Source organism: Pseudopodoces humilis, chromosome 6 (genome assembly GCF_049639895.1).
Source record: "Pseudopodoces humilis isolate 2021_Gansu_Grassland_sample_001 chromosome 6, ASM4963989v1, whole genome shotgun sequence".
Classification (NCBI taxonomy): Eukaryota; Metazoa; Chordata; class Aves; order Passeriformes; family Paridae; genus Pseudopodoces; species Pseudopodoces humilis.
The window spans coordinates 49064471-49092382 of NC_142205.1; the positions used below are offsets into that span (position 1 = coordinate 49064471).

The 27912-nt window shown below is 40.2% G+C and overlaps 1 protein-coding gene across 2 annotated transcripts in view; it reads left to right on the forward strand.

Moving 5' to 3' along the window:
* EMCN (endomucin) overlaps window positions 1-25919 on the forward strand; it is a 52852-nt gene extending 26933 nt beyond the window's left edge. Inside the window, exons 6-12 of one of the 2 annotated variants that reach the window (XM_088056942.1) lie at window positions 5067-5099; window positions 7812-7883; window positions 9411-9506; window positions 11125-11149; window positions 12149-12210; window positions 22876-22938; window positions 23601-24177. In XM_088056942.1, the coding sequence (XP_087913068.1) occupies window positions 5067-5099; window positions 7812-7883; window positions 9411-9506; window positions 11125-11149; window positions 12149-12210; window positions 22876-22934 (347 nt within the window). In that variant the 3' untranslated portion in view covers window positions 22935-22938; window positions 23601-24177. The other variant, XM_014259869.2, reaches the window with a different exon arrangement.
* The last annotated feature ends 1993 nt before the right edge of the window (window positions 25920-27912 follow it).

A 27912-nucleotide genomic window follows, 5' to 3' on the forward strand; every position in this document is an offset into this window, starting at 1 on the left:
GTTTGTGGGAGATAAGCACATGTGTGTACTGTGAATTTTTCCTCATAAAGGATAGGATTGGATATAAAAGCGGAGCAATATCATATGCTCACTATGCACTGGAATGCCTAGAAGTATGCAAAAAGATTATAAGCATTTTAATGAAGTTAAAGTCAACTCAAGGCCACTGATTCAGAGAGAAGTCTTTGCAATTATTTCAATGAGCCCGTTCCCCATAATGTATATACTGTGACCTGTGGTTACTTGACTTTCCTGTTAGATTTCATGTCTTTTGGCAAATATAGGCATAGTACAGAAACATCACCATTTCTGTACTGCAATAAAACAGTAAATTACAACATTTTTAATTAAAAGGTCCCTCACTCGGGTAAATTCTCCAGGTTAATATTAAACTGACTATGCGTCATGTGTATTGAATTACCTACTATGCTGTGCATGCAATTACATTTTACACTTAAAATTTGTCAAGAAAGTTTTAAAACCTTCCTGGGGTCTGTTTGCAAAAGTCATCATCTTACTCACCTTACTCTGCTGTAAAACCAATAAATCTCCTTGAGCTCAGAGACTGCCCAAGATGCCAGAACTATAATTGCCTGGCTGAGGCAGAAAGAAGCCATCTATCCAGAGGCAGTCTAGGTATCATTGGCACAGCCAGTGCTCCGAATTCCCATAAAACAGCCATTTCAAAATCACTTCTGCTTGCACCAGGATTTCCACACTATCACCTTTCCTGTCTCCTCACAGCACCAGCTCCTTGCTTCTTTCTTGAAGCTTATAATATGCAAGAAATCCCCTTTCTCACCCTGATGTAGCTTATCCCAAATGGTTAAGCCTTAGACCACCCTTGCTCCCTTATTCTCTGTATGTGTTAAAGGCTTAAAGTAAAAATGTCTTGGTTCCTTCAAAATAGATTTATTCTCCTGTGTGCAATTGCTCAGGCCCAGGAGAAGCCATATGCTGCACTCTAATAACTTTAAGGCAATGCAAGTGAAAAGCTGGTTGTTTCATCTTGTGCTGAGACTAGAGGAAATGCCACCTCTCTCACTGCCATTAGATTATTTATTTCTAGGTCTCCAGAATTTCACATTCAGGGGCTGGATGCCTTTTGTTCACCAGAGCAGGGACTGGTGTGTGCCAAGGCTGCAGCCCTTGGGGGATAGAATAGCTTGCAAGCTGGAGGTATCTGAGCCACGTCTTCTGCGTGGGAGCTCAGAGGAAGACAAATTAATGTGCAATGGATCCAAACCAGAACATTTCTATTTGGTATGCCCAACCAAAATAATCCAGCTGGCTAAATATGTTTAGTTTTGAGACCATTTTCCATTTTTAAAAAAAAATGCCATTTTGGTGAAAGTTTCCTTTCTTGATGCAGAAAAAGAAGAAAGCACATTTTGCAGAGAAATTTCCAATCAGCCGTATCAAAAGATCAGGGTGTGGGAGGAGTGCTACAGAGAGCTGGAGAGCGACTGAGATGAGTGGGGGAGCCTGGGAAAGAACGTGTAGGAACATCAGAGAACAGTATTGCTGTATTAAAGGCGATTGAAAGCACCAGCCAGAGAGGAGGTGCTGCGTAGTGCTCACCCAGGCTCGAGGAGGCAGTGAGGACTGTTATTAGCAAAGAGAGCAACCTGCATGCGTGCCATTGACACATGCACTTCTTTAACTTTGGTTGTCATGTAGAACATACCTCCCACTCCTTCTCCACCTCCACAGAGGACTGCTTGCTAATATTTAATTTTCTCCTTTTGTTTAATTAATGAAAAATTGGAGATTAGAGTCTAAATACATCTGAGAAATTGCAAGTATTGTGGCTTATTTATTCTGTGATCTAAACAACGAAAAAATCCATAAAGCAGTATGAGCTTAAGTTCACCCAGCAGGGTGGTAAGATTAAATGATCTATTATAATAAACTGTCAGATGAATCAACCTGCTTCATCTATTGATATCTTTATTGCACTCCTCCAATTATAAATCCTACTCACTTGATTCACAGGAGGCATCTCCCTAAGAAAAAATTTTATGAGTAAGACTAGTAGGGTTTGACTCTTTCTGTACACAAACTGCAGGAACTCTGGATAGTGATATTAGATAAAAATTACCCACTGTATCTTCAGCTCCTTCACAAAGAGAGACACACAAAAACAAAAGTTTCTGAAAAGAGATGGAAAACATAGCAAAGCCTCAATTAACACTGTTACAGATCTATGGTGTGGTCAAGGCAAGAAAGGCTTTTTCAAGTTTTTAATTTTGCCTTGATTTATATTGTGGTATATCCCCTCTGAGTAATCAGCCAAATGTATTCATTTGTTTTGCCAGTGAACACAGTTGGATGTGGCCGCACTCCAAAAAACAGAAGTAGCAAACTGCAGGGTATCCAGGCTGCTTAGGTAGCAGCTATTGGAGAACAGAGTGGGGAGAGTTTAGTTATTGGTCTCTTTCTCCATCTGTCGAGCTTCTCACCAGTGCTGAACTGACTCAGGCAGGTAATTTCAAATCAAATCATGGTCATGTGCCAAATTTTTTATCCTTGTCCTCCTTACTGCATAAGGAGGAACCCAGCACAGCCAGGGTTGCACACCTCACTTCTCATGATGAATCTGGAAATCTTCCCAGATTATTTATGCAGAGCGTCTTGCTTGCAGCCCGAAAAGAGGTAGCAAGCTCTGTACAGGCAGCTAGAGCAGCTACAGGAACTGTTTCCAAGTGAAATGCTGCTTTTCCTTCTGTCCTCCTCTTTCTGGAGAACAGCAGCGTGTGAGCCCACACCAAAAAGAGCACTGGATGGTTATTTAGAAAGTGCAGACTGAAAACACCTGCTGAATCACTCCAGTCGGCACAGCTTTGTTTGCGTGGCAGGACTGAGTGATCTCTGAACAGAGGGTGAACCAGTGCCTTGCTTGCATACTGGAGACAGGGAGAGAGAGGAAGGCATGAGATTTTTCCAATTCAATTTTTCATGCTCTAGCAAAACCTGGCTGAGATACTTTCTGGAAAAATGCTGGTAGTTTTATTGAGTATAGGTGTGTGCAGTTAAAAAATAACAGAGGCCCAGAAAGAGAGGGCAGTCGGATGCTCTCATGTTTCCTCCCTGGGATAATTTCTCCTGCCTGGGTTTATTGAAGAGGCAAGGTCTGGCCAGGACAGCTGCATGGCTTTTGGTTGTGCCAGTGGGTACTGAAGCACATGTCCCCCAGCCCTTCCTGGAGGAAGGAAGACATGAGGAGACTTATGTCACCTGCACTTATGTCACCTGCATTCAGGTTTGAAATGCTGTCAAGTCTTTGAGATGAACTTGGGTATCAGTTTTGGGCTTCATATGCTTTTTCTATTTATTTATTTGTTTTAATTTGAGCCAAGATGCTTCGCCTTGTTTGTAAGAGTGAATGTAAAGGAAAATGTTCAATTATGTTACAACGTTGGACCTCTTTCAAAGGAAAGTTCTGCAGACTTGAGAAACAAAGTTCCAAGTGACCTGTTTGTAAGACTTGACAAAGTCTTCTGCCTTTCTTCGAGAGCATGAACACACAGGGGCTTACAGTTGCTAGTTTGCCCACATGATGTGTGATCGCATGGTATTTTTATTATGGCATCCCATACCTTATAGACTGAAGGAAAGGCAGTATTGTGGTAGTAAGCAATCATATCATATTTAGATATTTCCTTAATGCCAGGTATGTGTCCTCCTGCATCCTGTACTGTGTGTTCCTTTCACAAGTGATTTATTAACTTCCTGAAGGCTTTTGCTTGGTTTTGTTGGTAATGTTGCCCAAACACGCTATAAATATTGCCTAATGATTCATCACAGAGATCCTCTTAGAGCACAGTGATATTGCTGTTTGCAGATGGATTGATGAGACGACAAAAAGCTTAGGAAAACAGTCTCCTCTGCATTCTAGGAAGCTAGGGTGAGGTAACTGTATACATTCAGGATACTTAGCATTGCAAATATTTAATATGTTCAAGAAAAGCTCTTACTGTTGACTTCTAAGTACTTAGCTTTTCAACCTAAACATACTTCTCATGAACGTTTGTGATTAAAATGCAGCTTGAGTTTTGTCACATGTACCATTAGCAGCAGCAGTTATTTGCACCCCAGCGGCTGAAGTGATCCATGGTTTTAATTGTGTGTAGAGAGAAGGAAAAACAAGAGCAGCATTCTGGTTTTCAAAGAGTATGTTCACAGCAATAAAACAATGTGTGTTACAGCCCTGCTGGTAGGGGCTGTCTTTGTGCAGAGCAGCACTCCACAGCACAGAAGGTGTAGTGAGGGTGTAAGAGTGGATTTGTGCTCCCTGAGGAATCTGGTTTAGAAGAGCGCTGCAACCTGGGCAGTCAGAGGACAGGCTTAATGCCTGCCTGGAGTTACAGCTGCCTTCATGATGTTGCCTCTGTGACCCCCACCCTGGCACAGCTGGGCCACAGAGGACACAGCCACTCTAATTTCCAAGCCTGCTGCAGTCTAGACATGCAGGAACAGCAGCATGCTAACAAAAGAAAAATAATGTTGTGCACCAAAAACTTGTGAAGTAGCTGGGGAAAGCTGACAGTAGAGCCAGTAAGCATTGTGCTCAGTGCTCTGTGAGGTAAATTTCTTCCTCATTACCAGTGTCTCTTGCTTCTGCTGCTTGGCAGTCTGCTAGCCAAAAGCACCTAGATAATAAACAAAGATTTCTTTTTAAAGGGTTTTGTGACTCTTGAAGATGTGTCTCAATTAGTTTCTTTTATTAAAACACTTACTTGTCAGGTAAATGTCAACTACTCACTCCCAGGCACTTTTTTGGTTTTGGAAGGAGGAGTTTTTAAGGAATGTATCAATTAACTCAGAATTTTCTTCTCTTGAGCAGAATAACAACCTAGCATAGGTTGGGCTTTGGATTCTGCTCCCGGCTGGAGACTTACAGCTCAGACTTTCTGGGCTTGGGAACAGTGTTAGCATGTCACTTCTGGGGCAGAATTTGTTGTGGGGTACTGAGCATGTTCCTAGAGTTGCCAGTTTGCATGATGGGTAGACTCTGGACATGTAAAACAGATACTAACAAACCTATTTTTTCTGTTTTATTGCAGGCCTTCCCATGAGCTCTCCAACAAGCTCAACAAGTAAGAGCAATAGAAGAGGTTGCTCTACGCACACTGATGAAAAGGGCTGGTGTGGGGTGGAAGAAAGGACAGCTTGAGGAAGGAAATATTCAGGGAGCAAGAAGGATCTAAGGGAATAATGTACCTGAAACACAGTACAGAGCAGAGGAAGAGTCATGTTCAGCTTGTAGCACTGAGTAATTTTGCTGTGACTTCAGCTGAATATCATGCTGGAATAGCAGATACTGGAAGGAAAACAGGGTGGGACCACAGAAAAAATCAGGCCTGGCATATTATGTGATGCAATGGGAAGCAGTTATAAATAGAGTGTTTACCAAGGAGCTTGCTCTTGTCAGTGGCTCTCATTCCTTGTCCTGTAGTGAGAAGCAGCAAGTCCCAGAGTAGGGCAAGTTTCCTGTGCTAATGAACCTGTATTGTCTTATTTTCCTTTCTTGGGGCTCATCAGGAAACAGCCTCTTCTGTACTGGTCTCTGCAATTCTTGCTACTGCTGCCTGTAAAATCTTGGCCCTCATGTTACCATGATGGATGTATTTCTCCAATTCATTTTATTCTGATCCCAGATTATTCCATAACTGGAAAATACCTTCCAGATCCAGACAAACTAGACAGAAGGGGGGCCGACTTGTGAGAAACTTTAATGGAAGAAGTGGGAAAATGAGCTTAGTTCCTTACCCTGTTTTATTCAGTCATGTTTCTTTTCAGCTGTCATATTTCTTACTTATGGTCACAAGTAATTGAAATGCTAACCCATGGGTTTTTCTTTCCTTCATTACTCACATCTAGGTCAGTTAACAGATAACCAGGGAAAAAAAAAAAAAACAGAACAGTGGATTTCAGTCCTCAGTTTTTCTCCTGAGGAGAGGGACACATGTCCTGCACGAATGCAGGGATACACATTCCTGTTTTTCAGTGCAGTTTGTTTCTGTTGACATTTCCAGTCAGTATCCAGGGTAACTCATTGTCGTGATAATTGCCTGCTTGCCCTGTATATCATGTAGTATACCAGATAAGGTAACAAAAAGGCAGTAGTATTGCCTTGGGAAATCTGAAGCAATCACATGGAATTAAGAATGCATAGGAATTATTTTAGTCACTTGATGATGGCTCAGTTTCCAGCCTTACATTATCACCCCTCAGCAGACAGGCACCAAGGGAAAGAGAACTTCAGCTTTAAAGAAACAGTGATTTTTCAGAGATAAAGTCTTGGACAATCATTGTTTCCTGCACCATAGCATCAGAATGTCTCAGCTATGACTGTATTGTTTAGGCACCACACAAGCAGTTAGTAAGTGATTTTTCCCTAGGAGGCTTCTGTCTGTGTCCAGACAAAGGTAGAAGAGTGGGGAAGGGGTAAAGAAAACAAACACAAAACATTCTTTAATAGTGGGTATGAGTTTAAAATCAGTTTTGCAAGGAAGAGGAATTCCTACGTGGTTGGGACAAACAAACCTTATTTATTACTGTAACTCCATGGATTAGAGTTACAAGTACTGCCTATATAAAAGTTTCTGTAAAAATAGGGACTTTTCTGTAAAAATGTCTTTCAGAGACTTAGTAGAACAAAACTGTATTCTAGACCTCAAAATGGCCATAGGCTATTTGTTTTAATGAATTTCATACCTTCCACCCTACAGTTTGAGTCCTCTTCTGTTCTTTCAAAGAGGAAGCATGCAATCCTACAAGTGTGGATTGTGAGTAGGTACCTGACCAACAAAACCTCAGTGGCTGCCACCATGTTCTCACTATTTATATATGGAGCTATAACCTCTGCTAGGACTCTTTTTTAACAGATCACCCTCCCCAGATGCCTTTGTTTGAGAGCCACTTCTGATGTTTAGCCAGGCAACAGAAATGCTTGACCTTGCATCACATCTGTCCAGCCAGTCAGCTCCTTCAGTGGCAGTGAGCACTTGTCTACTCAAGCCCCCATCCAATATGGAATGCAATCCCATGTGCTATATAATGTACCTAGGGATATGCCAACATTTGCATTTTCTGTTTTCTCTCTGGAAGTTCAGTGATTGTTTTTTTTATAGTCTGTATGCAGCAAGGTAATAAGTATTTTGCATTGCTGATACCCGACTCAAATTCAGGTTAGCACCCAAAGGTAGAAATGCATTCTTTTAAACCCAGCCCTAAAAAATGTCCCAGAGGCTCACAACATTGCTCTCTCAAAATGTGGCAGAGAGCAGGCACATTTCTCTATTACAACACTCAAGAGACTTGCTGTCTACTAATATTGCACCTCTTCAGACTTCTTCATCTACTATTAGCACTTTTTTTATTTTCTTTTTTTTTTAATTAGCAGTGAAATATTTTGGTCTTTCTTCTCTTGGAGACAGGTCTAATTTTCACTCTCTTTCCTGCTTATTTACTTGTTAAAAGCTCTCTTGCCATTTTGAACAGTACCATAACATCTCAAAAGTGAAAAAGTTTGTAGCTCATAACCTGTAAGTGGACAAGCAGATGATCCTAGGGAAATCTGCACCCATACAAACTGTGTGTTTCTTTAGGCCATGCTAGATAAATTTTTCCACCCCTCTTGCCAAATTATCTAAGTATTATTGAGGAGAAATATAAATGTGAAGCACCAAGTGAAACTCCAGAACTGGGGACACAGTAGCTGTTTTGGGAGGGTAATTTTTCAGAGGGAGTTGTTTTGGGAATTCTGACAATACATGTTTACCTGAAAGGCGCTATTTCATTTGCAGAGCCAACTTCTGAAAGTCCTAAAAGCAGTTCTGGAAACCAGACTCAGACAGGGAATGATGTCAACTATTCTAGTGAGTATTTTTACTTAATCGTCTGACTTTTGAGTTCTCAGTTGATCAGTTTTGTTTTTGATGAGTGATTGGAGTAGCAGACAAATGAAACGGGCACTTTTATTTCGAGCCTTACCAGACTTAGGCCCTGTTACAAACCATATTTAAATGCTGGTTATAAAACTCTTCTCGAAGAGTAACAGAGTTCAATAAATTGACACCACTCTCACTGTAGAGCAGCACAATTATTCCCGAGGGCTGATTCAAAGTGGTAAAATTGAAAATAAAACAAAAAATAAGAGAGTCATCCCCTGGGAGAGAAGACACAAGGGAACATACAAAAAAGTTGCTCATATCCCTGTTGTACATCTTATATGAATGTATTGTTTTGAATGTATGATATGAATATATTATTCATATTGTCATGGGAGAGAAGGTCTAGGAGGCCGTCTTCTGCAGACTCTTTAAGCACTTGATATTTGTGTGATGCATGCTACTTAATCTTTCATTTTAATATTATGCATCTCTGGGGCAAGAATGTTGCTGCAGCTTTGCTGTTTCCTACCCAGAGTACTGACTAAGCAAAATATGTTTGATATTTTCTCACTGTAAACAGTCTCACTCTAGTTCCATAGATGCAAGGACGCATCTATATGAATATTAAATATTAATTGCATCACGAGCCATTGAATTCAGCCTCCCCCTGACACAGGGCTTAGGCCAGCAGGCGGGAGAATGCCTGCTGAATTTGAATGTGGCCAGTTGCTGCCAGAGAAACGATAAAAAGGGAGAAGCTGAGCTTATATATTTCCAAGGGAAAGCTTCTCTTCATTACATAATTCTTTCCTTTTTTTGCTTCTTGGCTGGGAAACACCTGTCAGGAAACGGCAGATGGTGGGAAATAATAAAAGGAAAGAAATGTCCTCATTTTAAAAGGAGATCTTGCATTTTCTATCCCTGGTTGTAAGTGCTGTGGGGAATGTTACTGAATTATGTAATTCCTTGGTGTCTTTCTGGGTGCACAATGTTAAAAGCAAAATAATTGCTTCAGTTGCTGAGCTTCAGACAGGTCTTTTTTTTTTCTTTTTTTTTTCCGAAAAAAGAGGAAAAAATAAATTGCATGTTTAAGGAATTTATTTCTAGAACACAACTTTCTCACAAAACCTCTGGAGGCCGTCAACACTGGGGTTGAATGATAAGTGCTTTCATCAAAATTATGGTGGACCCAGTGGAGCAGGTGCTGAAACCTTGCTCTTCTACTGAAAAATGAGTATAAACAGTTCCACAGGGGAGCATGAGTGTCAGGGAAGGAGTAAGGGTGGGAGGAGGAAGAAGCCTAAGTCTTCCCTCCACGAAGCATCCAAGCTCGAGGTTCAGTGGTTTCAGGAAGAATAACAGGAGTAGTAGGATACTGTCTCCAGAGAAATGGGTAATGTTTGGTGAAGTGGAGCTGGAAGTGCCTCTCACTTTAGTGTATGCAAGTACCTATACACAGAGGCAATGTAAGTCAGAGGCAGCAGCCAAAATTATGTTCTCCCTCTTTTGCAGATGTTATCTTGCCAGTTGTCATCACCCTGATAGTCATTACCCTCTCTGTCTTTTCACTGGTGGCTTTGTACAAAATGTGCCAGAAGAAAACTCCAGGTATTTGGTTTGCTTTCTCTTCAGGGGGGGAAATCAATGTGCTTTTTATTATTATAAGATATCTTTTGGATTACCTTAACCATCACTGTTTTGGTAGTCTGATGGGAAAGTTTTTCGTGTTTTGCCTAAAGTGGGAAACTAACACTTCATTTTCAAAATCAGTAGGAAAACCAGAGTGAGTAAAAATTATTTTTTTAGAATATATAATGCTGTAAAACTTTTTGTTCATGCTTTTGCAGCTACAAAGAGCTAACAAACACCTGTGCTAACACAATCAATCAGATAGAAATAGACAGTGAAAACTAAATTTGAAGATATTAAACAAAATAACTTTATTTATTTTGTCTTTCTTCTAGATACAGGCAAAATAATATCAGTGTTTTCTTTTGGGATATACCTGATACATACATGCAGACACACATGCACATGATGCATGAGTAAAATTTTCCAGTTACAATATATTGCACATGGAGCAAAATCCCTGAGCAAACAGTATTTTCAGAAACAGTCATTTTGATAGAGCAGCTAAAGTCAGTATCTGTTTCTCTGCTGTCCACTAAATACTTAAGATAAAGGGTTGTAATGAAGTCCATTTGCCAAATGTTTCAGGTTTTCCCAAGTAGGCCAGGTAAGTGTAAATTTCCATTAAGTGAAAACCCAGATCTGAATCCAGACTGTGGTTTTTTGGTCCCTGTGAGCTGGCATGAGTTAGGAGACTTGTGCAGAACTGTGAAATCGTCAGGCCTTGGAAATACAAAATCACAACAGGGTGTTGAAGCTGTAAACCAAGACAAACAGTGTGTCACAACCAATTTAGCCAATGACATGGAAGAACAGACCCAGATAAGCAGAGGAAGATGTGATCCTTACTTAGGAAATTACCAAATATTCAGAGTCAAGAGATAAAGACACTAGATGAAGAACATTTCTTTACCAGCCTCCCCTATGCACAAATGTCATCAAGTACTGTATTAGCAAATTCATTTGGAAGATAGAGTAGTGCATCTGTAGTGCTTCCTGTAGGATTTGCCCAGATCTATCCAGTGCACTTCCCCTGTGCTTGGTGCCATGGAGTTAGCTCCATGTCTCTGATGTAACCCCCTGGCCCCTTCCATCTGCCCACACTTGCACATAAGCATAAAACACATTCAGCATGTGATTCATTTTGGGGACAAACCTGTTCCTCATCAATGGGGATGACAAAATCCCCTGGGGTACAGCCTCAGGAATGCCCTTGTTCCCTCAGTCCTCTTACCCTGTATCTTTTAGCTCACTTGCTGTTTACTCGAGAACCATCGCATGTTTGCATCCTCTGTGCCAGCTACCCAGGAATTTGGGAGCTTTTGGGAAAAATGTGCTTCTGTCATGCTGTTGGACAAGTCAAATGTCATTCTCCCTGGTTTCCAGAAGTGTCAGTAAAAGCAGCATCAGTTCACTTCCATAGATGACCAAAAAAATAACAATTACTATTCAAGCTGGTTGATTGTGTTTATGAACTTAATGCAATACTGCAAAATTACAACTGAGCTTTCTGCCAGCAACTGCAATAGCCATGTCTAAATGTTTGGGGTTTGAATTCCAGCAATCAAATTGATATTAGCTTTTTTTCTTTTTCCAGAGAGACAAGAGAATGGCGCTGAACAGTAGGTTGAATCCTTCTCATGGCTTTGAAATCTTTCACAGGGCACTTGTAAATGTAGCAGATTTTGAATAGGGTTTTCTCTTCTCTTTCTCTGTTTAGACATAGCAATCAGTTGCCACCCCAAAGAGAATTACCCTGTTGGAAGTGCTTCACTTGCAGTTATTGTAGACATGTATGCATGATAAGCAGCTGTTTCAGTATGGATAGAAATGTGGTGACTCTCAACTCTTTTACAGTTGATCCTTTTGAACAGCTTATGCTGTGCCACAGGACTCATTGGCCCAGTCTCTTTTTCTTTTTTTTTCTTTTTTTCCCCCACTTTTTGCCCCATTGATTCCTCTCCTCTACCCCTGCCTCTTTTCCCACTCCCCTTATTTTGTTCATGTTTTCTCTCTTTTTAATGTGTTTCCTTTTTATTCTGGATTATTTTTATATATATTTCTCTTGTTCCCCATTATATCACGTTCCTCTGTCCCATCTTGTTTCCACTGCACCATTTGCACAGGCTCAGTTGAAATATTAGTGACATAAGAAGTATAAGGAGAGGGAAACTGAGAAAGATCCATTGGAAGATACAAACTAAAGACCATTGAGCCTGGCAGTGGCTGCTTGAATGAACAAAAGCAACATTTAAGCTGCTGATTTACTTGGTAGCCCTGACTCCCTGGACATCTGAAGTGGTCCTTCTTCGCAATTCAACATGGCTAAAAGGCTTGCATTGACAAAAAAATATTGCTCCTTTTCCCCCAGATGTACCTCTTCTGTGAAGTCCTAGACTAAACCCAGAGTCATGAAACTTGATTTATTACATATTTTAAGATAAAGGTATTTTCAGAAATGTTGGTTTATGGTATTTTCCACCACTCAACCCCATGCAAAGCCCATTTTTAGCCTGCCAGTTTAGACTGAAGTAGATGCTGCCTCCTCAGGACCAAATCTTAGTTTTGTTTGGATGATCAATATGTGTGCTGGCTGCTTAAATGTTTTCTGACTTCAACAGGGCCCAGTCAGATAAAGAAGGAGTCAAACTTCTTTCTGTGAAAACAACTTCTTCTGAGACTGGTGAGTATTTCCTTTGTGTGTATGTCTGCTTCCCTGTCTGAGCTCAGGGAAGAGCAGTTTTTGGGATGTCATTTCCAATAGCAAACCCATCATCAGTTCCTGTCAGGTCAAAGTCACTGCAAACAATTCCTCTACAGAGCAGATCTCCAGACTGGGATCCTGTAGAGCTGCAGTTCAGCTGTACTGTGTGTGCTGCCAGTATTTGGGAGTGAGAAGTGTGACTGGTTTAGGAAAATACTTTATTTAAATCATTGATGGTAAGTGATATAGCTAGGAATGTTCAGGAGTGACAGTGATCATGGTATTTATCAGCTAGATCTGGCTGTACAAAGAAGTTTGAAGACTGGTAATATCAGAATCACAGAATGTTCTGAGTTGGAAGGGACCCTCAGGTGAACTTAAGTGTCAAAGATCAAACTGACAACCTTGGTGGTACTATTACTGTGCTCCAACCAACTGAGCTAATATCCCAGGGATCAAGAGGTTTGGGAGTCAGTGCTGTTTGTAATCAGGATTCTGTTGGAGCTGGTGTCAGCAGTTTTCAGTCAGCCCCGTACTCAGTCACCCTTTGCATTCAAAATCCTACACTCATTGCAAATCCCTCTGTCCTGTGCTTCAGGTTCTTTTATTCTTTTTTCTTCTTTTATTCTTTTACTCTTCTATTACCACAAAATCTGTGGTAATAAAGTGTAAAGGAGCAAAGGTTACTGATAACATGCACAAAAGAAAGAAAATTCACAAAGCAAAGAGATGGATGCAGTTATAGGTTCTGCAAAAAAAAAATGGAGTGGCACAAAATAAGACTGAGGCAAAACAGAGTTCTGACTAATCAATCAAAACCTCTAAATCTCTCATGGCAGAGCTTCACCCAGTGCTTTCTCAGTCATGTCCCACCTCATCTGCAAAAGTCCTCCCAGAAAGAAAGTCTCTTGCTTTCTACCTTTTAGGTGTAATACTCTTTTGTTTTTAAGCTTTTTGGTCATCTGTTTCTCCTACTGACATTTTTGAGGCTGACCAATAGCTGCTCTCTCCTTTTGTCCAAATCCTTGGGAAGTCCTCTGAAATGCAGCACTTGATCTGAACTATCCTCTGCTTGCTGGAGAGGCACAGTTTGGACTCTTGAGCCTTCTCTGCAACTCCCAGAAGCTTTTGTGCAATCCTAAAGATCCACAGGGCATCTCTGGCAGCCCTTGCAGCAAACCAGGGTCATGCAAAGTCCTTGTGGCCTCTTGACAAAGAGTTAGGGGCTAGAGGAGGACAGGAAGAGCCTGCTCCATCACAGGACATATCATTCTGTCCCACTGATGCTGGGTAAAGGCTAACTACACTTTGGCACTTTAGAGGCTGCACTTCAAAGCATCATGATTTGGGATATATATATGTATGTATGTATGTATGTGTATATATATGTATGTATGTGTATATATATATATTTATTTTATTCTATTTTTTCTTAAGATTATGTCTTTGGGAACAGACTTTTGGCTTTGAGTATGGAGTAGTATGTAGGCTTTCTTAAAATTGTACCTTTCTTTTGAAAGCTGAATGAAATTAGAAACTAATTAATGGATGGTTTTTGATTGATTCTTCCCCCATCATGCCATTTCAAAGATAAAGTGATTTCACTGACTGTAGCAGAATTGGTTTTGGTTTACAGCAGGGTAAATGGGAAAAGGCACTGGCTCACTTTGTTTTTCTTTTTTTTTTTTCCACAAGATGAGCTTTGTTGCCTGTTAATCAGCTACTGGCTCACCAAATTTCTGAGCATCTTCCATCCAGAGGATGTTTGATATTCTTTTCTACTGAACTATGATGTGTGCATGCTAAAATTAGAAGGATTGAGTCATAACCACTTAGAGGACAAGATTCTTGCCCTCTTCTCATTAATACGATTCATATTTAAACTAGCTGCCATTTTCTCTTGACTTCTTACATCGTTATATGTTTCAAAATTAAATATGCTTTCACAGAAACTGAAGTCCTGCTTTTAGCTAGGTTTTTAGAGTCACTTCAATTTTTAAATTAAAACACTCTGGCAGAGGGATCTGTTTCTTCCAGAGGTTTTTGTCACTCATACAGGTATTTCAGATATGTTAGTATGCCTCCCCATTTGAATCAGATTTGCTTGCTTCATTAAAACTCAGGCAAAAAGGCAAATGTTTCTCTTGGTATAGACAAAAGAGCTGTCTGACTCGTGGGCCTTCTCACAACTACTGACAACAATTGCCCTGCATAAAACTTCTTTACATGTGTTCTTTTTGCTCGGTCCAGCTGTCTATAAAGTGTGTGTTGTGGCTGTCTTTGTACGCACCAACAAAACTAAAAAAAGTTGTGAGTAGAAAGACTAAAATTAGAAAGATCTAAAGAGCAGTCTTAACTTTACAGGCAGGGCTACATCATCCTCTCACTATCAAATGGCAGCTCTCCTCCCTAAGGTCAAGCATATCTACAATGAAGTTCTGCTTTGATATGTATTAAAGTTAAGCTTTATTAGAAACACACATTCTCTTTTTTTTTTTTTTTTTAATTTTTGCTTTTTATTCCACACAGAAGACTTTGAGATTGTATAAGTTTGCAAAATATATACAGGACAAATAAGGACCTATAAACTGTTCAAGCAAGCAATCTAGGAAGACCCTGTGTCAGTATTATGCATAGGTCTTGATCGAAGTTTATGGTGAGTTTGATCTTGCCTTATTTTATCTGCCAAAAAAACTCTGTCAGCTGCACATAGTTGAAAGAGATATATGTGTCCAGAGGGCTGTTTATCCCATCTGCCTTGGACATCTATCTTGGGCTGGAATGGGCTGACCTGTGGCGGTTCATTGACTCCTGAAGGATCCTATTTTAGGACTTCTAAAATTAGGTTGTGAATATGAAATGAAAGAAAAAGGAAAGACTTCTTTTTCAGAGGCACAGCTGAATTAAATTTAATCAAGAGTATTATTTCAAATACCTACAATTAATGTGAAAGAGTACAGGAAAAGAACAGTTCTCAATTAAGCCTGGATTAAAGTAATGTTTTTTAATGGGGTAGTATCATCAGGAACACTAGGTAAAATGGAGCTTTAATATTGTCATTTTTTATAACTCTTCTTAGAAAGATGGAATTGCTAATGGCTTTGAGCTCTACAGCACAACTGGTGTAGAATGGATGTAAAGTATAAAACCAGAGAAAACCAAAATAGACTCTAAATTTTTCATGCATGTTTGTCAGTGAGCTGCAACACCTGATGCAAGATAAGTACCTGTTCTTGCATCTTACTTGAAAACTCAGCTTGGATAAAAATAATCTCAAAACTAATGTACAAATGCAGGACTTACAGCAGCCATTTCATGTTGATGGTACAGGCAAATTTAGGGCAGCTGTCCCTAGGGAGAATAAATGGTCTTTTACATTATAGTGTTCTAGAAAATCTACCTCCAAAAATATTTGACATTCAACATAGCCCACAGAACTGCACATTTTGCTTGTCAGTGACAGTTATATTTCCTGAGAATATAAGAGGAAGGGTTTTAATTGATGACTAAGAGATCAATACCATCAACCATGAGGTTAAAGTATTGCCTGTCTTGAAAACAGACCTAAATTTTTCTGTAAGGGTTCTTGTGCATTATGCTGAAAAACAGCAAAGTTATTGATCACCTTTTTAGGAATCATGAAAAATGTTGAGGGAGTAAAATTTCTTAGTAACCGAAAGGTTGGTGAATAAAAATTTGGGTAAAGCTACTCCATACAGGTGCATGATGTGTGATAGAAGCGTTGATACCCAAGTGATGACTTCAGAATTTTCTTTTATGGCCATTGCCTGGAATAACTATTCTAGAGCAGGTAAAATGTATGAAAGGCCTTTTTAGTAGAAGCACACCAGTTCAGTATTCAATGTAAAGTCTCATAGGGATGTGCAGGTGACATAATATTTCAGACATGCTAGGTATAATCCTGGCACCTAAGCATAAGCTGATTCAATAAAGCATGATTTATAACCAGACTGAGCTGTTTTGAGGTGAAAGGGTAGGATATGACTTACTTGGCTTGCAGAGATATTCTGTTCTGCTCTGAATTTGCTGAAAGGGTGTTAAATGTATCAGAGCTGAGGTAGCTCAGATTTTGGTGAGGCACCTGAAATGGAAGGTGGCTGGAGAAGGATTTGTGGCCCATGTCTGCATTAGGGCTTCCCGAGATACCCACTGTGGACAAAAAAAGAAAACTTAGGTGTTGCTACTGAACAGAGATGGGAAAATGTATCAGGCAAAGATGGATATTTGGGAGCCTGTTCTGCTTGAAACCCCTTTAACTTATTGCAATCACAGTGGAGAAAAAGATCAGTTAATACCTAGAGGTGCTCTCTGATGACAGTGCAGTGCAGAGACAGCATGAACTGAGGAAGCAGGAACACTTGTGTTCTCCATATGCTCCACATCTCTTCCCAAAGCTGCTGCTGTTCAGCAGTAATGATGGCCTTAGAGCTGTTACCTGCTGCTTCAGCTGAATGTACCTCAAGACAACCCACTGCTGTGCTAGGCCTTGGATGTGGAAAATCCTGTGGTGTTCTGAAAGTGTGGTCAGATGACAATGTCTTCATCACTGCTTTCCATAACCCTCCAAATCCTGAGACTAATTGTTCTGCCTCACTCATCAAACCATAGATGTGGTTTTGGTACAGTGGGACTAATCAGGAGCTGGTGCAGACCTTGTTTCCTGTTATGCTGAGTACATCTGAGCATGGGCCGTGGCATTTAAGAAGGTAAGAAATCTTCGAGGTTTACCTCATTAGGGACCCAACCCAGGGAAATTTACCTCTGCAAGGGGGCATGACTCCACAGTGGGCCATGAGGTTTCTTAACATGCATTGGGACTTTGACCTCTTTCTCATTGTGTCTAGGATCTCTATGGATGTCTCTAGGAGCAGGTGAAGAATCTGAGTCACTAGATGAGTCACTCTGTCAGTGGAAATTCCCTTCCCTCTTCCACTTACTTGCAAGATCAGCAGTGTAGGTCAGTGAAGAGCAGTCTGCTGGCACGCTGTGTGCTTAGGAGTGGTAACAGCAGGTGCTCCTGCTAATGTAGGATATGATATTGATTATTTCTGTTTCCTAGTCTGAGATGTACTTTCAGGGTCTTATGTTTATACCCCTGCACGTAGAACACCTAGAAGCTGCTTTATAGAAAAGGGTCTCCTTGCAACAGTGAAAGGTATCAAGTTCCTTCTTCCCTCTCCTTTTCTTTCTCATTTGCTGATACTCTATTTTTTGGGTCTTGTATTGTATAATAGCCTCAAGTTGTGTTTCTTTCTTCACAAGAACTGTAGAATAAGCTTTCTTAGCTTGTGGCTGGACTCTGTGTTTACTCACACCACAAAGTTCTGACTGCACACACTTCCAGCTGAAACTTTTGGACAAAACTGTTGTCAAAAACATAGTCAAACTGTAGTCAAAATAGCATATGTTTCCTTCTGTGTTTCTAATTTGGTTTGTGAGCTGTGCATATCTATAAGGATTTTTAAAGCAGTCTCTTACATTCAGCCTGCGGAGGGTCAGGTGATGTTTTCCCCTGGGAAGCACTTGCTGACTTTCCAGCCTGCAGTTTTCTGAGATGCTCCTCCTGAGGGAGCCACCTCGTGCCCTTTGCTGCCCGTTCAGCAGCAATTGCCTCTCTGTTCTTCACCTGAACACTCCCACACACCCTTTCTCTGCCTCGGTGGATTGTTCAGATCCTTCTGTTGTGCTGGCAGCGGTGAGGAGCAGTTTGCAAGAAAACATGAACTGTGTGGCAGGGAAGCTGCAGCTCTTGGGTGAGTGCACTTGGAGGTGCTGGACCCACTGGCCCGCACCAAACCCAGCCACTGGTTCCCACTTAATGCTGTTCTCCAGCATCTTTCTTTTAGTTCAGTGTGGTAAAAATAGACATTTTGATTCCTGTGTCTGCAGAGTTAGTTTTATACTTCTATAAAAGACAGGCTTCTGCAATCAGATTTTATGAAAAGCTTGCTTTAATTCTTTGCTCCAAATCTGATTGCCACTTACAATAAATTTCTCAGCAGCAGATATTACAGTGAAATAACAGCACATCGAAATTCTTCCTACAGACAATGTAGTCTGAGATGCAGTACAACCTATTTTTTAAGTGAAAAACTGTTTCTACATTCTTTTTCTTTTAGCTTTCCCAATAATGTCAGAGGGTTTTACCCAGGTCAAAGACTTTCTGTACTCATAGTACTCAGTTTGTACTCTCTTTTATGTCATGATGTTCTGCAGTGTATGTGTATTCTGAATAATATATTTGGATTCTGAATCAAATGTGGAGGGGCAGGAGGAGAGGGAGAACTGCAGTGAGATTAATACAATATCCTTCCACAATGGTGAGACAAAGAAATGTTTGTTCCAGAGCTTCAAAACTGATCTTACTGCAATCTGTAATTTCAGCTGATTGTACCCATTACTTATTCACATAGATTGGCATCAGAATGCAACATTAATGGTTGGAAATGAGTATATTTGTGAGTGAAAAATCAAAACAAATACTGCTCAAGTGAAATTTTAATTAGGAAGAAAATGCTGCATTTTCACTGCAGCACTATTTATTTTCTGGTTATCTTTCAGCTTGGAAGATCCCTCCGTGGCTGTGTACAAAGTCTACTTTCCATGTACTTAAAACAAATATGTTAAAGGATGATGATTTATGAGTACATTTTTCTTTCTTGTACATCTTCCTTGTCTTTATCCTTTTGAACCATGACCGTGTTGTAGAGGAGGAAGTGTACAGGGCATATTGGATCAGGCCCAGTGCCTACACTGCCAATTTCTTTGGGTGGATCAGCCACCAAGGCTGTGGCAGAAGTGTTCAAAGGGTGCCACGTGGAGGCTGTGTATGTGAAAGACCAGTGCTGTATTGTACAAGTTGCTAGAGCAACATCTCCTTTAGTATTGAGGCTAAGGAGCCATCAGCTCCACCTGCTATACCTGCATCTCTGCAGCCTCAAATCCAGTCACAGAGGATTTGTTAGAGGGTAGATCACATGAGGTGAAAGGAAGTGTGACAAACAGGAAAGGAGTCCAATAACATCCTACACCATAGTCTTCCAGTAACCTGTGGCTTGGAGACATCCTTAATCAGGCTTTTTATCCTTGGTGTTTCATAGTTTTCAGTGGCTTTTAATTCCACAAATTTGTTTGCTGTGGTATCTGCAGCCCCCTGCAGCAATAAACCTGACAGTTTAACTACACATCAGTATATGACAGTAATAGAGACTTCACGAGGCCTCTGTCTTTGTTTTTGCAATCCAATTTCAGACAACAATCAACAAACAGGTGCAACAGTGGAGGATGAGAGGGAGAATAAAGGCAGGCTTTGCATGTCAGCTAAAACTTCCATGTCAGTGTCTGATTTCATTTCCCAAATATTCTGCCTAAGGCCTCTTTCTCAAACTGTGCATAATTTCTTTCAGTTTTTTAGAATTGCGTGATATATATGAGGTTGGCTTCTCCCTGCCCTCTGCCAATCTGTCTGAGCCCACAACTCCTCCTCCATCAGGAGAGGTGTCACATGGCAGGACCACAGGTAAAGGGGGTCATGTTACACCTGCAGCTGTGCAGTTGGTAGCATTTTAACTGCACCAAATACTTTCTTCCAGTTCTCTTCATCTCCCATTTTGCTGAGGCCACTCACTTATTTTTCAAGGTAGACAAACGTACAATGAATTTTCAGCCCATTATCAGAAAGTTATTGCCATAATAGACATCAAATTAGATCAACTAATACCTTAGGCAAGAAACTGAATACCTATGTAGTGAGAAGCTGATGGTTCAAGTTTCTCCTGATACCTTCCATCTCCTGGTGTGTAACACCAGAGTTTGTGTGTCATCCTTCTCTAAATGCATAATCCAGAGAAAATAAAATCCTTTATTCATTGATGATGTTGTGCAGCAATTTCACTCTTCTTGGTGCATTTTGTGGAAATATACCCTTTCTCTTTCAGTGATAGCCTCAGGTTGCACCAAGGGAGTTTGGATATTAGGGGGAAATTTCTTCACAAAAAGGGTTTTTAAGCATTGGAACAGCCTTTCTAGGGCAGCAGTTGAGTCATCATTTCTGGAAGTGTTAAAAAAAATGTGTGGATGTGGCAGTTGAGGACATGGTTTAGTGGTGAACATGGAGATGTTTCTGGGCTGACAGTTGGACTTAATGATCTTAAAGGTCTTTTCCAAACTCAACAATTCTATGATCCTGTGACAGCCTTCAAAGGATCCAGGTAATGTATCTGAACTGGTTGAGCACCTCCACTGCACCTGTATTTTCTCAATCAGCAAAAAATTCAGTGTGAAATAATTTCTTCAATCTATTAAAATGCCATCTGTTCTAACAAACTACTAAACACAAGCATTTGTTTTTAATTTCCCTTATGGGAAGAAAGGCTTTGTCCATTTGTTTTGGTAGGTAATGGTCTGGGGACAACTTTGGGGTTTTTTCAATCTTGGAATCTATTTGTGTCAGTTAAGGCTCTTTTGAGATCAGTATAAATGTCTTCTTACTTGCAGCTAGCCCAAATATTCTTTTTGGTTTGCCCTTTGAGTTGCAGCTGGGTATTTAGCAGAATATCAAGCTGCTGAAACATTGAATTCCAAAATCAATCTGGACACCTCTCTGGGCAATCTCCAGGTGTACTGCAGCCCTATATCCAGACCCATCCACTACCTTTTTATCTCTTGAACAGAGAGCACCTGTGACCACTTCTTCTCCAGTGTACAATCATTGCCTCTTCATCACTGAATTGTTGGCTGGCACTAATGATTATAGACCTTACGATACAAATATCTTCAGGCAAATTTGCAAGCGTGGAGTAGCCATGACTTGCTTTTGTTTCACAAGGCTTGTGGGCTCCTGCCCTCTTGAAGTCCAGCAGCAAAGCAACATAGAACATCCCTGCCTGCATCCATCCCTCACCAGATACTGATACAGTAGGGGGACATTGCCCCAGGCAATAGCTGGGGGCAGTTCACTGTTCCAGGGATAAAGGGTACAGCACCAGGAAATCTGGATAGGGCATGTGAGTGTCTGTGTGCCTTGGTCTCAGGGTCTGCAGAAAGGCAGAGCCACCCCTCTGGCCTGGCCACCGCTGTCAGCAGGTACCTCTCAAGCACTCTGCCTTCTCAGCCAGTGCTGCTCCCCCATTCCATACTCTGATCCATGGTCTATTGGCATAAGTGGGATGTTACCCAGGGAATTACGTTACTCTGGAGCCTGCCCTTAGAAATGTTATTTTCTTGGGGTGCTTCCATGTAAATCTGCCTATAGAACAACCAGCTGAGAGTGGAACTGATAACAAAGTGCTGATATTTGCTATTGCTACTGGATATTATCTACTGCATGGCAATATATTTCACAATTAATTTCTCCTACACATTCTTTTTTAAACAGCTACCAATTTCTCTCTTCTGTCCCCTATTTAATCTTCTGTTTCTGTATATTAAACAAGGAAAGAAGAAACATGCAGAAGGAAAACATAAAAAATTAAAAAATAAGTGAGAGTTCTTGAAAATCTCATTCCTTTGCTAGTATAAAGCTGTGCAATATTTCAACTGGTTCACTTTATTTTAGCTTTTCAGTACAAAAAAATTTAACAAAAATGTTTCACCTACCAAAAATATGTCTTGTTAAGATGTTCCAGTTTTTCCGTAGCAGAAACTTGTGCTTTCCTTTGCTCTACCTGAAATCTGACATGATAAGAGCTTCTGAAACTCAATCTTAGCAACACTTCAAAATTATTTTAATTTTATTTTTTTTTTAAATTGAACACTTGGGAAGTGAACTCAATTTCAGCACAATATTGTTGAATGGTTTTCAGCAGATACCAAGGCTTCTACTCATCTCCAAAAAGCTGCACTGAATTAAAGTGTCTTTTTTTTGCTGTGAAGAAAAGCTGTCTGAAAACTCTTGATAAGTCTTTTCCATTCTCTTCAGGAGTGCAACTGTTTAATTTGGCTGCTAATTATTTAAATGCCTAATCAGTGAATTTTTTATAATCCTAATTTGTATTACAGTTTGCAGCCCTAGGCCATTGATCATTTGTAGCTTTCTAATACATATTCACTTCTCCTGGAAAGCAATATATCACTTCCTTGCCTCTTATGTGGGCATGAGGAATTAAATTGTCTCCTGCAGGTGAGAAGAGAGGCAGGAGGAGATATTTGGATTTTCCTGCCCTTCTGCCTGTTTCCATGTGGCTCTGGCTTCTCCAGGGAAGGGATATTAAGAACTGTGTGAAGTTCTTAAATGTTCATCCTTCTGCTTTGGAGGAAGTGAGCTGATGTCAGTGTTACTGGCAAAAATGAATTTTATAGTTCCATCTTCTTATTTTTATAATTCAATGTTCTTATCATAGCTATAAATTAATTAAGTCTTACTCTTCTTCAACCCCCTTGAGAACTGCCTTGGAAAGTACTTTATGGTTGTAACCCACCATTTATGAGCAAAGCACAGGGGAAATAATCTATAAAATAGGATGACTGGTAAAAATCTATTGTGCGGACAGTTTTTGCTGTTAAGTAAATCTGACAAGGAGACTGGCTAGTTTGTACAGTGGCCAGTCATGTGCTCCTCCTAGACTCATTGATCCTTTTGTCTTTCCAAGTTTTTCTGATGCAAATGTATTTTCTGTTTCTTAGGAGAGCACTCATCTCATGGGAAGAATAAAACTCGGCAACTTTTCACATCTCAGCAGTAAATATGTAAGTTTATCGCCTTTGTTTTCCATTCTATAACATTAGTGTTTGCTAGTCCCTTTAATACCTTTTAGTCTCAGTATTGTGCCATGTAACTAAAAAAAAAAAAAAGGGTTAAAAATGCATCCCAAAAAGAGGAATTACTTTAGTTGGCAGCAGCCTCAAGGAAAAATGGCTTAAACAAAGCTCAGCTGGAGCATGCCATCGTGACCAGATTCACAGGCAAACTGTGAGGCTGAAGAATCTGCCAGCTCACAAAGACAGACCTTTATAGGCAAGAGCATGTGACTTTAACTGCACAGTATTTCCTGGATGTAAACCCCTGGGTGAATTTTCTTTATGTTTATGTGAGAAATAATGGATTTTTAAGGGCAGATACCTATAACAAAAAAAAAAGAAATTTGGTATCCAGAAGTTCTTTATTCCTTTTTTTTCCCCAAAAAAATCTGAATCTTTTTCACTTCATGCAAAAGCCAGCCCTTTAATTCAGGTGGTTTATTATGGCTTGAAATCCTCAGTGTTTAACATACACAGGAAATGCTGGATGGTATTTCTATGTGTGAGAGGGCAGAGAACATCAGAGCACCTTTGAAACCCAGTTTTTTAGGTGGTGCACTTTCCTTCATGTATGAAGCTTTCTCGGGCAACACAATATCCTCTTCCCACAGAGCTGCTTCTCTCATTTGTGGAGAACTGTGGAGAGCTGTGGTCCTTTGCTGAGGGTGGGAGATGGAAGCAGCTGTTGAAGGGACCTGTGTGACCAGGGTGGAGCAGGAGGCAGGGGACAAGGATGGCCTGAGGAACTGGATGCCGCAGAATGTGTGGAATGGACCCGACAGAGGCTCTGGCAAAGCCCAGACTCCCACTAGCACTGTCAAATGAAGCCCCTCTAGAATGGGTCCCATCACCCTCACTGAGAAATACCTGGTTGACCAGAAATGTGAAGAACAATCTTTGATGGCTTTGACCTATTCTCATTTCCCCTAGGTAGAGATCAAGCTTTCCAGATGCTAATAAAAAGGACAAAATTACTTCCTTTGTTCTTTGAATTAGAGCAGCAGAACACAGTTTTGCCTACATTACTGAAAACCCAGAGATGGTTCATTTTGGATGGGTCCAGGACAAGGGCCTGGACAATTAATTTAATCCTTATTGTCTATCCCATACTGGATTTATTCTGTGTCTTCCATTTTAGCTTACTCTTATGTTCCTCAACAACCTTACCTGGAATAATAATCTTGAGATATTCCTGTCATTTCAGACGTGAAGCAGCCTGTTTTATCACAATATGCAGGAGCATCTCACCAAAGTTGTGTTTCAATGGGAAATGTGGAGAGGCTGAAGCTTTTTTACCATCAGGACACTTGTGTTAATGACCAGGTTTTGACTCCAAAATCTCAAGCATCTCCTTTCCCTTCTGGAATGACATGTAATTTTTTGATGGCTTAATAACTGGTATATCATGTATATTTATTATTTTCACATATAGTAAAAGCAGGGAAGCAAGGTTGAAGACAATGTAAAAACAAGAAGGGTGAAGATAATGTAAAAATTTGGTGATGTTTCCATAGTAGCTACTAAAAATGTTTTGTGCACACACAGGAAGGAATATGTCTGCATACTTTGTTGAACTTATGGTAGCTAGGGATATTTTAATTGTATGTTGCAGAATGGAAACAGGGCCTGAGCCTTGCAAAAGGACTGGGCAAACAGCCACTATGAAAATTAATTCAGTGATTTGCATGATACTCCTCACTGTAGCACATTCCTTGTCATAAATGTTTACAGGGTGGGATGCCCGGCTGAGATGCTGAAGTGTGTGCTTCTTCTCTGTGAAGGGAGGAATATACCTTGCACTGAGGCTCTTTGAAATTCTGCAAATTACTGAATACAGTCCTTTCAATGTAGCAGGCAATAGTTGGTTTTCACCTGTTCCTTGGCTAATTGCACTATGTGTGCTACAAATATGACTTCCATATAGCCTGGGGCACACAGTGGGAATCAGCTAGGTAAGCAATTTCACAGACTAACTTTCTTCCCTGTGTTCTGAGTAATGCATGGGATTCCTGAGGGTTATTGAATAACTCTGGAAGTTCAAAGAGTGTTTCAAGTGCTAATTACAGATACTCTTAATTTGTACAGAGCTGACAGTTCCAAAATATCAAGTAGTGCTTCTACCTGTATGTACCCTACCTTTCTAGAACTATAAATGTTTGAAAGTTATATTACTGTGAGCATCTGCTCAGTCTCAATCCACTGACTGTAGCATTCAAAGAATTACTTTTTTTTTAATTGGGAAATGGAAGGAAGACAACTTGTGGTCTAAGTCCAGGACCAAGCTCCAGGACAATCATCTGAGTTTTGATACCTATTGATACAATGCATTTGAGGAACTTTTCTCTCCAATTTCCTTCTCTGAAATATTAAAACTTGCCTAGCATTATAGTGAGAGATTGAGAAGATTTATTAATTCATGTCTATAGACAAATCTGAAAAGTGCTAATTTCCCTGTGCTTGGCTGTTGCTCTTACTTCCAGTTTGGTGGGTCTGATAATCTTCTGTCTTGGTGGCACCATGAGAGACTTCTGGTAAAGCTCGATAAAAGATGGGGAACAAGTGTCCATGCTGCAGCTGAACTTACATGGTTCATTCAGGTATTCCTGGATCACTTGTGTTCCTCAGGAGCAGAAAAGTCTTGGATGCCTACTTTGGAAAGGTCAGGCCATCTAATAGTTGCAGTTGGCATCTGCAACTGTTCTGGTTCCTGAATAATGAGGTTTCCTTCAAAAAAAAGCAGTCATTCTGGATTTTCATGTTGATTAAGAACCTGAGGTATTTTGTAGTGTGTTGTATCATAGTAAAAGGAGAGTAGAGAGAAGCAGAGAAATATTTTGAAATATCTGTGTTTTTGTGCAAAATCTGTTCAGAAACTACCATATTGTGTCAAGAAAAATAAATTTACTGCCTATTAAAATTTATTACCTTTACTAAGTAGCTCTCCTTTTCTGTTTGCAGAAATGCAATCCATTGCCAACAATTATTGTCCATTGCTCCACATGCCTGTTTCACAGAATGAGGTAGACCCTTTATGGCAAGCCTGGAGAGCAGACATTTATTCTGGGCATGGTGGTGGCAGGGGCTCTGTGAAACCTTGAAGAAGCCATACTAGAGGTGGCAAGTAGAAACTCCTCCTCATCACAATCAGTGATGGGGAGAGGACAGGCCTCTCTGTAAATCCTGATACCAGAAAAGTGAAAAACAGCAAAACAGGGAAGGCGTTTGGGCTCTTCATGGTGAGGGGCATGGTAGACAACCAAGCACTCAACAGAAGGCTGGGAAACATCTCTCAAAGAGGCTGACTTGTGCTGTATATGAAGTAAAAAGGTGAGTTTAGTGGACAGCAGAAATAAGAGCCTGAGATCCTCTTAACCCCAGAAATGATAAAACTTTTGGTAAAAGGAAACACATGAACTTCCATTCTTGTTAAGAATCTCAAGGGAACTGATGTTTGTATGAAGAAGACAGATTTTCTTGAAGGATATCTGTAAAGCCCAGAAAGTATTTGAAAGAATATTTGGGGCGCTTTTCTTCTGTAGAGTTGGAGGTGCTGGAATTGCCTTTAATGGGAGGTGATGAACTATTTGCAGAGAGAACTCTGTATTTAAAGAAGTTACATGCAATGGCATAGGTAGATGAAAAAGAAATGAAAAATCAATTCAGGTTGTCTGGCTCAACAGCTCCGCTGTAATATGTGTCTAAAAGAGCCACTAGAATTTTTCTAATCACTAGTGTGTAAAAAAAAAACCCAAAAGTTAAAGATGGTCCTCCAATATAAAGTTTGTCTATAGGAGAATACTAGGAAAATGTATCTATATTTGTATAAGTCTTCTCAACAAAGTTTGACTAAATCCTCTGAGGACAGTCCCATCTAAATTTAATGTTCTTCAGCTTCTGTGTCCTAATTTGTTAAAGAAGTGAATGACATCCACTTCACTGTGGAATGAACATGCCCACAGAAATGTAATTAAACTGGATCTGCTTACAAATTAGTTCAGCTCATGAGTTACTTCTTAAACAAGTTTGTAGGTCAATCACATGATTGTGATTTATATGTTACAATCAAAGACTATAGAACATATTTGGCTGGCAAAGATTTTGGGGTATCATTGATCACTGCCTGGAAAGTGTGCAGAGCTCAGGTTTGCCAGGAGAAGGTGTTTTCAAGATTTCTTATCTCAGGCTTAACTTGGGAAGGCGAGTCACTGTCTTCAAGCACAGAAAATTTCCCTCAGCTCTTCCCAGAATCTAACCCTGCTTAAAAGTAAAAAGATTTGCAATATTTCGGGAGTGACCAGTTGCAGCATGCTGGGATTTTGGACACAGTCCCAAACAAGGCAAGTGGGCACTGAAGAAAAAGAGCCAACCAAACACAAAAAAAAAAGGTGTGGCACAGTGTATTGACAATTGCCTTTCTACTCTAAGATGCTGTATCAAGTAAGTTATTTGACTCACAGAAAGAAAAATACTTTCATCATTATTTGCAGGGAAAAGGTCTAGAAATGAGAAAAACAACATAGAAAAGTTGACAATAATTATTTCTAAACGGTAGATGCTGAAAAGGTAGGCATTACATGCTTTTCAAGCACAAGCAGCTTATTAGCCTTCTAAGTACTTCTATATTTATCCTTCCATGTTTGGCTGAGGGCCTCATGATGGTTGCTCATGAATAGGCCAGTCTTTTGGGGTTTATTCTGCTTATTGGATCACAGGAATCATTCTGGCTCTTGACACTTCATTGTCTGTGGTCAGAACTATTTTACAGGCACTGTTCAGAAAGCTGCTTAAATGAAAAATATTCCTCAGTCTGTTTGTTGTGGGAAAGTTGTGCATCCTGCCAGCAAGGCTGTTGCAAGGGAAAGCAGAAGCGCTGTCGGGATACTTCACCTTCCAAAACGCCCAAAGGCATCTGTGGTTTTGGAA